A 14,988-nucleotide genomic window follows, 5' to 3' on the forward strand; every position below is an offset into this window, starting at 1 on the left:
GCCCCGGAAGCCACAAAGGGACAGATGCGAGGCCACCAGACAGGCACAGATACCATCTCCCTTACCCCACCAGCTGCCCCGACCCCTCCCCCGCCCTGCAAGGGGCCCCCTGGGGAGGGAGGGAGACCAGCCCTCTGGGGGGGGGGGAGCCCAGGTCCTCCCGCTCTTACCCCAGCTTTCCCGCGGCTGCACCAGCATCAGTCTTAGCCAGTGACCTCTCCGACGGTTCCACCCCCTCCATTTCCTGGTCATCGGTTCAATTTCGACCCTCAATAGTGGTCACTCTCATCCCCTCTCCTGGTCAATCTCGCCCCTTCTGGTGGTCAAGTCCAGCCCCTCTTCCCGGTCAGTCCCCCGGCTCTGCCCTCCCCGGCAGCGTCGCGCTGGCGAGCTGGGGGCCGTGCTCACCTCCCGCGCTCCTCTCTCGCCTCGGGCCCATCTTGGGCCTCCGGGTCAGTGTCCAGCTGCTGCGGCCGCGGCCCCAACGACTCCCGCGTCCCCGGCCCCGCTTCCCTCGGCGAGCCGCGGCTCCCCTCCCTCCCGGAACAGCTGAAGGTCTCCGTCACCTCCGAGGGGAGCGCAGGGGAGGGGAAGAGCGGGGGAAGCCTTGGCGCGGCTGCCCAGGACGCGGCCCCGCGCGGGTAGGGACCAGTGCGACCGCCGGCGCGCCCCCTCCCCAAAGTCCCACCTCGCGGCGGCGCGCCGCCGGCGGCGCGTAAAGTCCCCGAAAGCTTGAACGCGGATTGCAGGAGGTTTTATTTCCCTTTGTGCGGGTGACTGGGACCGGATCGAGGCTGCCGGCCGGGGGCCGGGGATTAGGGCTCCCCCCAGCGCGGAGAGGAGCGCAACAAAGGATGCACCTTGCCAGGGTCACCGTCTCCACCACGCAACTTCGCGCGCGGCGCCCGCGCCCTGGGGGAGCCGGCCAGCTGCGCTGAGAACCCAGGTGTCCCGGCTGAGCAGGGCTGGGGGCGTCCGCGAGCGGCGCTTAGCCGGACCTCGGAGCCCAAGCGGGGATCCCGGGAATCCCGGGGATCCCGGAGCGTCCCGGAGGCGGCGCCGCACACCCGGACCGCGCTGCCCGCGCAAAGCCTGTTCTTTTCCGCTGATGCCCCTCGCCCTGGCCCGACGACCCGGCGCGCGGCGTTCAGGGACTTGCGGGGCGCCCCTTACCCTGTGGTCCTTCGAGAGCCCGGCTAAGGTGGGCTTCCTCCTCCCTCTTCCGTCTCCTCCTCTCTCTCCCTCTCTCACCTCATCTTTTACCTTACCCACGCTGAGCCCAGCCGAAGGGCACACCTGATCTCTCCCCTCCTTCTCCTTTCCTTCCTCTCACTCCTCCCCTCTGAGGACCGGACTCAGAACAGGGTATGTGGGTCGTCCTGTTACAGCAGCCAGGTTTGGGGTGACACGCGCCCAAATGGCCAAGTGGCTTCGGGACTACCTGAGCTTTGGTAGCCGGAGACCGCCTCCGCAGCCGCCCACCCCGGACTACACAGAGAGCGATATCCTGAGGGCCTACAGGGTGCAGAAGAATCTGGACTTCGAAGACCCCTATGAGGACTCGGACAGCCGCCCAGAGCCGGACCCTGTGAGCCCAGGAGACTCCAAGTTCCACTCTCCCAAGCACCGGCTCATCAAGGTGGAGGCCGCAGACATGGCCAGAGCCAAAGCCTTGCTGGACAACCCGGGAGAGGAGGTGCGTGCCTGGGCAGCTCTGGGGACGCCTGGTGCGGGAAGCTGGGTGCGGGGGCAGGCTCTGCGCCCCAGATCGGGAGAGCGTGGTTGCTGCACGATCCAGGCGTGGGCGGGGCACCAGACACTTCCCGCTTCCCACCTGCCCGCAGAGTTTGAGGCCTCTTTTAGATACAGGGTGCTGGTTGTCCCCCGGGGCGGGAGACCGTCAGCTCTGCCTGGTCTTCCTGCCCGCGGCCCAGAATCCCCTCCTTTGAGCTTTCCTCCTGGCAACGGCCTTAGCTTTGAAGACAGACCCCAGCAAGGGCTCCGGAGCCATGCCCTGCCCCTCCTACTTGATTCCCATTTTACCGAAATGGAAGTTGAGGCTGGCAGGAGAGAAGTGACTCGCCTGCCCAAGGTCAAAGGCGCTAGCATGTTAAGATTCAAACCTACAGCTGTCTCTAGGGCCCAGCCTTCTTTTCAATATAGTTTAGAGGATTGGGGAGCCAACCCACAGCCTCAGCAGACAATGACTCAACAAAGCTCTCCTGGCTGGTGGTGGAGAGCAGGGGAAGATAAAGGGAGGAGGGAACGCCGGGAAATCAGAACCCTGGGATCTAACTACCTCACACTCACCAGCAGTGTGACCCTGCCCAAGTCACTTGCCCTCTCCCTCTCTGTGCCTTGGTTTCCTCACCTGTAAAGTGGGGATTGTGTGCTTACTGAGTGTTGCTCTTGCAAATGAACACATGCAGAGCGTTTATAGAGGGCTGGCGCCTACTACACGTTGAAAGTTTTGGACGGAGGGAGGCAGGTGTTTGTGTTGGAAGGAAATCAGCATATCTAGGAGAAAGCCAGCCAGGCAAGCTGGAGTTTGTGACGTCACCCAGCTGGGCTGTGGGAGCTAGGCTGGGTCTCCCTGGCTCTCTCCTCCCTCTTTTCCAGCCGGACGTCGACACTGAGTATTCAGATCCCTTTGATGCCCAGCCCCACCCGCCGCCCCCAGATGATGGCTACATGGAGCCCTTTGACGCCCAGCGGGTTGTCAGTGGTGAGTGAGCAGGGCAGGGAGGTGTCAGGTCCCGTATGGGAGTGGGGGCTGACCCGTGTCCTTGGCCTCCCAGAACTGCCCTGTAGGGCTGTACAGCTGTATGATACCCCCTATGAAGAGCAGGACCAAGAGCCAGGGGACGGGCCGCCTTTTGGTCAGAGGCCTCGGCAGAGTCGCCTGCCCCAGGAGGATGAACGTCCAGCAGATGAGTATGACCAGCCTTGGGAGTGGAAGAAAGACCACATCTCCAGAGCATTTGCAGGTGCTTCTCTGAGCCAAGTCCTGACCTCTGAATGCCCCATCCTTCATTTGCGCATCTAGTCACTCCCCTGCTTCAATTTACAGAGTAGAGCTCAATCACCTGCCATGGAGAAGTTCATAGAATCTCACTAAAGTGTGAATGACTGGTAGTCACAAATTCTTCTCCCTAGGAAAACCTGCATATTCTTTGGAAACTGAAAGGCTTTGTGAAATGAAACTTTACTTATTCTGCTCAGCACAGCGCAGGGAGAAGAATGTGGCTTCAGTGCCACACTAGACCTGGGTTTATGTCCCTTACTTGGACAAGTCACTGAGTCTCTGTTTCTTACCTGTAAAACGAAGATCTCATAGTACCCGCTGAACAGGATTCTCGTAAACTGAATGCTGGCTAGGGCTCAGTGACACCAGAGCTGTTAGACAGGAAGGGCAGGATTGCTTAGTTGTTGTCAGCCAGGAAGACTTGGGGTCAATACCTAGCTGAATTGAGTGAATTTGACTGAACTCTGAATCTCAGTTTCCTCTTCTATAAAAAGAGTAACAATAAGATCAGATTTAAAAAATAAAGTAACTCAGGTCAGGCACAGTGACACATGCCTGTAATCCCAGCAGCTTGGAAGGCTGATCTCAAGTTCATAGCCAGCCTCAGCAGTTTAGCAAGACCCTGAGTAACTTAGACCCAGTGGTTAAGTGCCCCTGGGTTCAATCCCTGGCACCTAAATAAGTAAATAAAAATAACTCAGGCTGGGTGTGGACTCAAGAGGCAGGAGAATGGTAAGTTTGAGACCATCCTCAGCAAATTGGCAAGAACCTGTCTCAAAGTAAAAAAGAATAATAATGAAAAGGACTGGGTTCAATCCCTACTACTACTACTCGTACTACTACTAAATAAAACCACTCAGGCGGGGAAGATTCGTGCCTACATGACCTTGCCCTAAAAGTTATATGACTGGGTGACTGTTTGGGACTCACTGCTTTGATCTACCTGTATTTATATTGCGGATACCTCCAGTTTTAAGACTTGATCCGAACTGGGACAGAACCCCAAGGGAACTCAGGACCAGGTGTGGGTAGCCGGGAATTTCCAATCCATCCTCTATAATCATAGCCGCTCTGGGATTTGAGGCTCCTGCTACTGCCCCGCCCCTTCCCTGCCCCCTGCTTTATGAATGACCTCAGCCCTTTCTTCTGAAAGCTAATTGGTTGCTCCTGTGCCAATCCTTTCCTTCTTTAGTCAAGCTCCTCCTTTTCTGAGCTCTGATAGGTTGCTCCAAACTGGCACCGCCTCCCTTGTGAAATTCCATTGGCTTGACTCTGCCCCGCCCCCGTGAGGTAGACTGAACTTAACCCTTGTCTCTAACACTTCCCTTCCAGTACAGTTTGACGGTTCAGAGTGGGAAAGGACCCCAGGCTCGGCCAAGGAGCTCCGAAGACCCCCACCCAGAAGCCCCCAGCCCGCAGAGCGTGTGGATCCCGCTCTGCCCCTGGAGAAACAGCCGTGAGTGGGGGAGTTGAAGGAACCATCAGTAGGTCCCCACTTACCGGACTAAAGTTTTCCTTTTAAAATTTATTTATTATTATTCTTGGTACTGTGGATTGAACCAGTGGGGCTCTATCACTGTGCTACATCTCCGGTTTCCCCTCCTGTAGCCCTCGTCTTTTAAATGCTGAGACAGGGTCTTGCCAAGTTGTGAAGGTAGGCCTTGAACTTGAGACCTTCTTGCCTGGCTTCGGAGTTACTTGCTTTACAGGCGTGGGTCACTGCACCTGCAGGCAGAAGTTTTCTTGTTTTCCTACTTGGGACCCTGGAACTGGGAAGAACTTGGATTCATTCAATAACTTCATTAATTTCTTTTGGGGGAGCTGGGGGTACCAGGGATTGAACTCAGGGGCACTCGACCACTGAGGCACATCCCCAGCCCTATTTTGTATTTTATTTAGAGGCGGGGTCTCACTGAGTTGCTTAGCACCTCGCTGTTGCTGAGGCTGGTTTTGAACTCCAGATCCTCTTGCCTTAGCCTCCTGAGGCTCTGGGGGTGTAGCACAGGTATAGTGCCTGCCTGGAGTGCCTGAGGAGAGGGAGAAGCCCAGGTGACCATGTCGAATGACCCCAGCCCCAGCGCCGCCCATGGCAAACCTGTCAGTGAAGAACCGGAGGGAATTTCCTTGCTTGTTTTCCGGATGTCACAAGACCTGGCACCTGCTGGGATGGAGCTGCCCCCAGGGTGTGTCAGGGACAGTGGCCCTTCAGGAGACATCTGCCCCCACCTGCAGGTGGTTTCACGGACCGCTGAGCCGGGTGGATGCTGAGAACCTCCTGTCGCTCTGCAAGGAAGGCAGTTACCTCGTTCGGCTCAGTGAGACCAGCCCCCAGGACTGCTCCCTGTCCCTCAGGTGAGACCCCAGCCTCACGGAGTGTTACAGGACCACAGGCCTCACACTCTGGGGTTAATAAGGTGGAAGCAAGCTGAGTGGTCGGGTGCCAGTGGCCACGCCTGTCCCATCACAGCGGGGAGGCTGAGGCAGGAGGATCCCAAGTTCAAAGCCATCCTCAGCAATTTAGTGAAGTCCTAAGCAACTCAGGGAGACCCTGACTCTAAATAAAATACAGAAAAGAGCTGGTGATGTGGCTCAGTGGTAAAGGGACCCTGGTTTCAATCCACACTATGAAAAAAGAAAAAAGAAGAAAAAGAAAGTTGAAGTTCATCTATTTGTCCGTTTCAGACCACAGTCTCAGAGTGGGCCAGTGAGGCATTTTCTGTCCTTAAGATTCTAAATGTGTCTAACTATAAAATGCTCCCAAGATCCTACGAGGTGTCTGGGAGCAAGATCAAAGAGGACAAAATCTGTCTGGCTTTGGAGACAGATTCGAATCCTGACTGCCACTTTCCAGCTATGCAGCCTAAGCTGAATTACTCAATCCATCTGGGCCTGAGTTTCATCTATAAAACAAGAACAAGTGTCGACATCATGGTGGCACTGTGATGATAAATTTTTAAAAAGCCAGGTGCAGTGGCCACGCCTGTGACCCCAGTGGCTCTGGAGGCTGAGGCAGGAGGATCTGGAGTTCAAAGCCAGCCTAGGGAACAACAAGGCACTAAGCCACTCGGCGAGACCCTGTCTCTAAGTAAAGCACAAACCAGGGCTGGGGATGTGGCCCAGTGGTCGAGTGCCCCTGAGTTTAATCCCCGGTGCCAAAACAAACAAACAAACAAGTGTTGAGAACAGAGCCCGGGAAGCAGCAGGTGCTCAGCCACTGTTGATTCTGATAAAGCGACTCAGAGCTCCAGGGGAGCTTTGCACCCCTCAGCCTGACTGTGCCACCCAGGAGGGGGCAGGTGGAGGAATCTGAGGGTCTGCAGAGAGAATGGACTAGGTGTAGGGGTGCTAGGAGTGAGCCAAGAGGGGTCCTGGGGGCCTCCCCGCCATTAGGATTGGTCCCTTCATTGCACGACTTTAATTGAGCACCTCCTGTGTTCCTGGCCCTTTCCTAGGTGCTCAGACTCTGGCTGTGCCAGAAATAAAGACAATCTCTGAGATAAGGGCTGGGAGCCAAGTGAGACCTTAGGAAGTCAGGGGGGGACTGAGGCTCTCTGAGACGGTGACGCTAGCTGAGCCGGAGGATCCCTGAGCCACACTGTTGTGTGAATGTGTCTTGGACACCTCCTGCCATGGCACCGGGACTTCTGGCAAGTTCCACTCAGGACAGGGCTTAGAGGGGGGAGGAAAGTCAAATCCAGCAGCGTGCACCTGATCCTCCCAGCTCCTGCGGAGAGGTGAGCACCGGTCTGCAAATCAGTGCCCCCTCCAGGAGGACCTCAACCCGCCCGTGGACTTTTACAGGGATGAGCCTGCAAAGGCCGCCCTGCCTTGGGAGCAGGCTGATGCTGGGCGCTGACCGCTGCTTGCCAGAGGTGTCTGGGGCGCCCTCCAGGCCTGCCAACTGTGACAGGTGGTCCAGGGGACAACGGGAGTGTGGGTGGGGCTGGGGAACTCAGGGCCACCTTTGTCCCCTGACCCAGGAGCAGCCAGGGCTTCCTGCACCTGAAGTTCACCCGCACCCAAGAGAACCAGGTCGTGCTGGGGCAGCGCAGCGGCCCCTTTGCCAGCGTGCCCGAGCTGGTCCTGCATTACAGCGCTCGCCCGCTGCCCGTGCAGGGGGCCGAGCACCTGGCTCTGCTGTACCCGGTCACCGTGCCGAGCCCTTGATGGAGCCTCGGCTGGGGCACAGGAGGGCCCACCTCCTGGCCACTGAAGGTGGTCTTTCAGGCCCGGAGGAGGCCTGGGGACGGGGCACACAGACGCCCTCCCCGTCCACGCCGAGTCTCCTCAGAGCGGCCTCCTCGGCACCTCTGGGGTCCAGGGCGCAGGCTGTGTCTGAAAGCCCGCCCTGGCCTGGCAATAAACCAGTTTCTGTCTTTCTCCAGTGTCCTTTCTGGGCTGCAGGGAAGTGGGGATCACAGGCAGAGAGCCGGGGCGGCCCTTCCAGCCTGAAATGGCCCCATGGGTGTCCCCTGAGCTGTGGGGAATGTCCCAGGGCCAGGCAGAGGCACTGGCCCCTTGGAGGAGGGGAAGGAGAGCTCTGGGGGTGGGGCAAGAGCCTCCCCGCTCTTTGTCTTGGGGTCCAAGCTGGGGCTGGAACCTGGTCTCAGACGCAGCAGGAGACCGACCAGGGCGAGGCCAGGGGTGGGGAAGGACCTGCAGGGAGAAAGGCGGAGAGTGGCCAGGCCCCTCCTCATCCGCACAGCTAGGCGGCTCTTCCAAAGGACATCTGTCCCCATGGAAACAGCAGAGTGGGGGAGGAGAGCCAGGCCCAGCTGCTGTCACTTCAAGGTGACCTCAGGCCGGAGACCTGCGGCTGGGAAGCACCAGGAGCTCCTGACCTGGCCTCTGCCCTCCAGGCCTACCTGTGGAGGGGAAGAGACCAGGCGGGCAGAGAGGGGCCGTGCAGGGCTGGACACTGCTCGCAGGCTGAGCGTCACCTCCCTGCTCCTTGGCCGTGTCCCTACAAGCATGTGAGAGTTGTCACAGCCCTTACCACATGTCTGCAGCCATGCCCGGGGCGCTGGGACGCCCAGATGACCAGTCATCTGTTCTCAGCACCCCCGGATGCCCATGAGCTCTTGCTTTGCTTCCTTCAAAACCCTTTACTGACCATCAGGGGGCCACGGGCGGCCCCCTCCTGAGCCCCCTGAGGAAGGCTGCTGGGCGGCCCCCTCCTGTGGAAGCAGCCCTTGCTCCTGTGGTCACTGGCAGGTCCCCTTTGCGTCTCCAGGGGTCACCATTCCTCTTCTGACTGCCGGGAACCCTCTTGGCGGGGGCTTCCTAGAGGGGCCTGGGCCAGGAGACCCTGACGGCCGAGATGGGTGCTCGGGCCTGGGCTGGGGCAAGGGTGGGGGCCTGACTCAGCTGCCGGGTGGCAGGCACTGAGGTTGCGCAGAGCCGGTGACCTTCCCTGCTCCTAGCCAGGCCTCTGTCTCCTTGGGTCTCCCAGGGGGCCGACACTGTACATCGCAATAGAATGAACTTCCCAGGGGGAGGTGACACAAATCCAGGTGACAGTCACTGAGGGGAGGCTGGCCCTCATGGCCTACCTCTGGAGCCCCGTCTCTGTTTGGAGGACGCAGGTGCACGCCAACCCTCACCCTCGCACCAGCCCGCGGCCGCCCTCCCTCCCTGTGCAGGGCTGGGTGGGCGATGAGCTGCAGTCCCTGTGACCGCGCCCCTGGCCACCGGGGTCACGGCCAGACCCCTGCCACCAGCAGCCAGAGAGGAGATCCTGGGGGAGAGCGTGGAGCACTGGGGTGGGCTCGGGTGCGGGGCTCTCCAGGGAAGCAGGGGACCATCTGCAGGGAGGAAGCGCTCTCGTACCCTCCAGGTTAGAGGTCACCCCACGTGGGACTGAATTCAGGCAGGTGTCCACTGGGAACCTCAGCTTCCTCTTCTGAAAGTTCAGGCTAATCTTTCCTAACTCGTTGGGTCACCGTGGAATAACCGAATACTGGGGGACATCATGAGCTCCACCACCCTCATATGAGCCGGTCAACACATGACAGGCTTGGGTGCCCAAGTGAGCTCCACCCCCTCACCCTGCGCCCCCACCCTCACCGTCCTTCCTCACTCTCTCTTGACATCCATCACTCATGGCTCCTGTTTTTGAGTTGCTACTCTGTGCCAAACCCATTTTACAGCTGGGGAAACTGAGACTCAGAGTGCCTAAGTCACTTGTCAGGGATCCCACACCCAGGTAGCACCAGAGACCAGCTTTGAACAAAGGCCTTGCTCACTTCTGTACCCCGATTCCCTGTTTCAGAGAAAAACATGTTTACACTAATCAGAATATTTGTCTTGCTGAATAAGCATCATAATCATGATAAAAATATCTTGATTTTCAGGACTTTTTTTGCCGGGGGGTTGCTGGGGATCGAACCCAGGGCCTTGTGCTTACAAGGCAAGCACTCTACCAACTGAAAATATCTTATGTTTATTGATCACCTACTATGCCCCAGACCCTATACTAAGCACTTTAGATGCAACCACTCTATTTTCACTCAATGCAGCTAGGAATGCAAGATGAGCTGTATTTTGACAGCCGAGGGAACAGGCACAGAGATATCAAGTTACTTGTCCAAATTCACACAACATGTCAATGAAAAAAGTAGAGGTTTGAATCCAGGTCATTATAATTGACATAAATCCCAGTCAACAGCTCTGGAGGCTGTGACCAAGATAAGGTCCAGCACCCCCGGCCTGCTCATCTTGCAGGTTCTGAGGCTGGCAGGTGGTCCCTGGAGGCTGCCAAGCCTTTGTTCCCAGATGGAGAAGCCAGCTGTGTGGAGCTGGACGGGTCCCTTGCAGCTGCTAATTGCTAATCGGCCCCCTTGACAGTGGAGGGGCCCAACACACCACCCCGTGGCAGGCACGCACCCTGGCCAGCTGGAGAGGAAAGGGCTTCTCCCGGGGCCCGAGCCAGAAGCTCCCGTTCTGCCGGGTGGGAGCTGACACGTGCCGAGGCTGGTGCAGCCCCAGAGGGCAGGAGCCAGGAGGTGTGGGCTGGGCTGGGCCTGCAGGGGCTTGTCCCCAGCAGCAGTCTCATGGCAGAGTGGGGGATGCATGAGCTGGCTCAGGGCCAACTGCGCCACGTCCCTGTTTTCAAAGGTCCCTGGGCACATCTTGGCTCTCTGGGTCTCAGCCTCCTCGACTGTAAATGGGATCGGCTGGCCCTGCTGATCTGGAAAGATTCTTCCAGCTCTGAGAGTTGATGGGTTTCAATTCTAGATTCTAGAATGCTCTGTGCTGTTGCACTCCATGACTGTACACTGCTAAGAGTCTGATACTTAAGGTACTGCTGTTCTAAGGTTCTAGAATCCTCCAGTTCTTTATCTGGGGGTTCTTCGTTCTTATTTTCATTGGTAATAATGAAAGGGAGATGCTTTAGATCTTTTTGAAATCTTGACTTGTTCCCTCATGACGTTTTAATTCTCTCGGGTACCCTATAAATCTACTTGTGGATCTAAGCTTTACTTGGAAAAAGAGAACATGCAGAGCCAGGTACAACGGTGCTCGCCTGTCATCCCAGCGGCTCGGGAGGCGGAGGCCAGAGGATGGCAAGTTCAAAGCCAGCCTCAGCAACCTAGTGAGGCCCTAAGCAACTCAGTGAGATGCTGTCTCTAAATAAAATACCAAAAAGGGCTGGGGATGTGGCTCAGTGGCAGAGCACCTGCCTAGCATGCAAGAGGGCTGGGGTCCACCCCCAAAATCACAAAATTTTTTTTTAAAAATTCTTTTGTAGTTGTAGATGGACAACATGCCTTTATTTTATGTGTTTATTTCTGTGTGGTGCTGGGGATTAAGCCCGGTGCTCACACAGGCTAGGCAAGTGCTCTGCCCCTGAGCTACAGCCCCAGTCCACAAAAAAATTTTTAAAAAAGGAAAATCTGGTTTTGCTGTAAGAACCAACATTCACCTCCTTAGAGACAATACATGCTTTAAATCCAAGTGCCTAGATTTTTTTTTGTCCCTATGATTCTAGAACTGCAAGATTCTATTATGTGGTTGGAGATTCTGGAATAGGTATAGAAATGTCTACACCAAAAGACAAGCAGCTCTACTCATAATAGCCAGAAGCTAAAAGCTGCTCAAATGCCCATCAACAGGAAATTGGGTTCCATGACAACGTGGTCACTTGTGGGGAATACTCTACAGTCAAGAAAATGGAGCCACTCCTCTGTGTATCACTACAGCTGAATGCCTCAGAGGTCCCGTTGAGTGAAAAAAGCTAGACACAAGAGGACACACTCCACGGATGCGTTTAAGTGAAATACACCCCAGCAGAAGAGGTCTGCGCTGTGAGCAGTCAGGACAGTGCCGGGACTGGGGTGGCAGGTCTCAGGGCCCATGGGGGCCCGTGAGGGTCCAGAGTTTGTGATTTCCAGCTGGGTGGCTACATACCCTGGACACGCTCATTTCTCCGTAGGTGGAATATATTTTAACAACACTTTTTAAAAGGATTCTAGAATTATTTGATCAAAACTCCAGAATTGTATGTTTTCAAGTGTTTACAATCGTGATGTTCTGAACGGGAATCAGAAACTCCAAGCTGTGGGCCAAATTCAGCTTACCGGCTGCATTTTTAAAATAAAGTTTTATTGAGACCCAGTCACATCCAATCATTCATGCACTGCCTGGCATTTATGTGTTGCCTGGTGTTCGCAGCAGTTGCCACAGAGATCATGTGGCCACAAGCAGAAACAATTCACGGCGTGACCCTGGACAGGTGGTGAGCCAGGACCTGACCCAGGGGAAGTTCTTGACACTGGGCTCCCTGAGCTGGTGGTCCTCGCCTTCACAGCGCTTCCCGCCTGGCTCGGGCTGATGTTTCTGGGGGTTTGAGATCGGGGTCTCCACGTCTCTACCTGGGTCTACCAGGAGATGTGGGAGCAGCCTCTGCCTCGGCCACCAGGGGCCTCGCGGTTGCCTGCACATAGTCCTTGCTGTCCTGGAAGCTCATGTGGTCCAGCCTCAGGGTTAGGTCCCCCAGCTGAGACTGTTGCTGGTAACCAACAGCTGGCACAAGATATCCCTGTCCTCGTCCACTGCACACAGAGCCGTTCCCAGACCCTGACCTGGGTCACCTAGCCAGACAGGGCCACCTCCCTGCCTGGCTGACCTGCAGCAATTGGGCCTCCGCTGTGGCTCCCTGTAGCACCAAGGACGGAGAAGCCAGCCCTCTATCAGCGTGCAGCCCGCACACGCGCTCCATTCAACCCTAGAGAGCCTGGGAGGTTTGGAGCCTGTGAATCCTCCTGGCTATGATCCGATGTGCCCATCTGTGAAATGGGCCTGTCAGGTCAACTCCTGCAGGATGCTGGAATGGACTGTAGGACCTGTCTAGCTCTCGGCCACACCAATATGTCCAGCCCTAGGCGGGGCGTGGTAGATGCAGACAGCACGGGGATGAACACCCTGCCCTCTGGGAACTCGGAGTCGGGGGTGAAAGGCAGGAAGCCATGAACTGAGAATGGCGAGGGAGGAAGGGGACTGGGGAGGGCAGCCAAGCATGACAGGGGGTCGGCTTCTGAGGGTGTCAGGATAGGCCTCTCTGAGGTGGGGGCCTTGAGCAGCGATCTGGACAGTAAGAAGTAGCTGTTCAGGAAGGAAGAGTGGAAGGCACAGCCATGCAAAGGGCCTGGGGCAGGACCAAGCCTGGCATGTTGCAGGAGCGGTAAAGAGGCCTGGGCGGCGGGAGCAGAGTGAGGAGGGGAGGAGCGGCGGGAGACCAGAGGCCAGCAGGCTGCGGGGAAGGAGGGGAGGGGCAGTTGGGAACAGGGAAGCGGGAGTCCAGGTGAAGGGTTTTGTTTTGTTTGGGCGCTGGCCTTTGCAGTGCTGGGGTGGAGCCCCGGCCTTGCACATCCTAGGCAAGCCCCTGCCACTGAGCGGCGTCCCCTTGAGGCCCTGCCATGCCGGGCGTGCACACTGGGCCTGGTCCAATTCATGTTTCCACAAGAGCACCTGAGCCGGGCAGGTGGTGCACCCCTGTCACCCCAAGGGCTCAGTGGCTGAGGCCGGAGGACCCCAAGCTTGAGGCCAGTCTCAGCAACTCAGTGAGTCCCTATCTCAAAATAAAAAATAAAAGGGACTGGGGACGTGGCTCAGTGGGTTCAATCCCCAGTGCCAAAGAGAACGGTCCCCCGCCCGCTGTGGTGACAACGCCCTGTGGGTGGGGGCTCAGGCGCAGGCCAGACCCGGGAGACGCCACGTCTGCACCCTGTGCAGGTTGTCCCCAGACTGCACGTGGGCCAAGTGGGGACATGGAGGGAGGGAGGGCAGCGTGGCCGCAGGTTTTGCTGGAGGGACTGCATAGATGGAACCGCCAAGGCCTGCGGGAGGACACTCGGGAGCGACCTATGGAGGAGAAAGGCTGGGCTCTCGGCCACGCTGCGTCCGGGTGCCTGAGGACCCGGAAGGACAGCTGTGTCGAGCTCCTGGCGTGGCCGAGGCCAAGTGAGGCGGAGGACGGGCTCAAGACTGGTGCGGTGTGCTGGGACCAGCAGGCCAGAGCCAGGGAGAGAGGCCCTGAGAGAGGCCGGTCACCAAGGCGGGCCGTGGTCTGAGTCCTATCCTAGGGCCCCTTCAAGGCGCCTCCTGCACCCTCCAGCCCCCCTAAGGTTCTGAGTGCCGGGGTTTAGGGTTAGGGTTGGGGCTGGGGTTGGGTTTAGGGTTAGGGTTAGAGTTTAGCATTAGGATTGGGGTTAGGGTTGGGGTTGGGGTTAGGGTTAGGGTTAGGGTTAGGGTTAGGGTTAGGGATGGAGTTTAGTGTTAAGGTTAGGGTTAGGGTTTGAGTTAGGGTTGGGGTTGGGGTTGGGGTTAGGGTTAGGGTTAGGGTTAGGGTTTAGTGTTAAGGTTAGGGTTAGGGTTGCGGTTGGGGTTAGGGTTGGGGTTGGGGTTAGGGTTAGAGTTTAGTGTTAAGGTTAGGGTTAGGGTTGGGGTTAGGGTTGTGGTTAGGGTTAGGGTTGGGGTTGGGGTTGGGGTTAGGGTTAGGGTTGGGGTTAGGGTTGGGGTTGGGGTTAGGGTTAGGGTTGGGGTTAGGGTTGGGGTTGGGGTTGGGGTTAGTGTTAGGGTTTGAGTTAGGGTTGGGGTTAGGCTTGGGCTTTGGGTAGGGCTGTTTGGCAAAGCCAGGAGGAAGCTCAGATGGTGTGCTCCAGGATGTGCTGCCTGTGTAGTCCGCCAGCACTGGAGCAGGATGAGCGCCTGGAGCCCAGGTACCCCATTGCTGCCCGTCAGGCTCCGCCCTCCCCGAGGCACAGCCCCCTGCAGCTCCTGCCCCCTCCTGAGGTCTGGCCCAGTCTCCCCCTCCCTGTTTCAGAGGTGAGACACGCGGGCAGACACCGTGCGGGGAATAAGTGGTGCCCGGCTCCCTGTGGGCCACTCCCTGCTGCCCGCAGCCTCTGTTCCCAGTGCTTCAGATCTGAGAGGCAGTGTGTATGAGTGGGCCCAGCGTGTTGTGTGGCAGGGACATGGCAGTGTGACAGGTCTAGGTGGGGTCGAGGCCAAGGTCCTGGGGGCAGTTTGAACAGAGGGATCCCTGCCTTGGTGACCATCGCCCAGAACGTCTGTCTCTCTGGACGTCTGGAGGAAGGGCTTTCTTGTGCTCGCTTTCTCCCTCTCTCCTGCTGCTGGAAGGGAGCCCCCGGCCCACAGTCCACACCTAGCAGCAGGCAGGCCGCCTGCGGAGGAGTGACTTCTGCTCTTGACTTTGTGTCCTTACAGGTGTGAATTCACCTGTGCCCAGGACCTGGGCCCGATGAAGTGGGTCGCTCACTGCCCTGCTGCCCCTTGCCCTTGTCAGGAGTGCCCCCAAAGGAGGCAGCTGACCCAGAGACCTCAATGTCTCAACTTAACCACAGTGACCTTTCTCACCCAGAGCTGGGAGATCTGTGACTTTCCCTGAATCGCTCCTCTCAACCACAGGGAGGACCCTGTCCTCACCCCAGCAGACCCTCATG

General features: G+C 57.6%; 1 protein-coding gene across 4 annotated transcripts; it reads left to right on the forward strand.

Moving 5' to 3' along the window:
* Window positions 1-11,592, forward strand: Shd (Src homology 2 domain containing transforming protein D). 4 transcript variants are annotated; one of them, XM_047532595.1, is made up of 7 exons: window positions 1-1,201; window positions 1,389-1,696; window positions 2,620-2,725; window positions 2,799-2,987; window positions 4,358-4,481; window positions 5,258-5,377; window positions 11,140-11,592. In XM_047532595.1, the coding sequence occupies exons 2-7, from the start codon at window positions 1,418-1,420 to the stop codon at window positions 11,228-11,230; spliced, it is 909 nt and encodes a 302-aa protein (XP_047388551.1). In that variant the 5' UTR covers window positions 1-1,201; window positions 1,389-1,417; the 3' UTR covers window positions 11,231-11,592. The 4 variants fall into 4 exon arrangements, with proteins under 4 accessions (XP_047388551.1, XP_047388552.1, XP_047388550.1 ...); XM_047532596.1 differs by having other exon boundaries at window positions 11,016-11,145; XM_047532594.1 differs by lacking the exon at window positions 11,140-11,592 and adding an exon at window positions 7,006-7,212 and having other exon boundaries at window positions 221-1,201; window positions 2,844-2,987.
* Window positions 11,593-14,988: the final 3,396 nt, after the last annotated feature.

The sequence above is a fragment of the Sciurus carolinensis genome, chromosome 17 (genome assembly GCF_902686445.1).
Source record: "Sciurus carolinensis chromosome 17, mSciCar1.2, whole genome shotgun sequence".
In the NCBI taxonomy this organism is placed as follows: domain Eukaryota; kingdom Metazoa; phylum Chordata; class Mammalia; order Rodentia; family Sciuridae; genus Sciurus; species Sciurus carolinensis.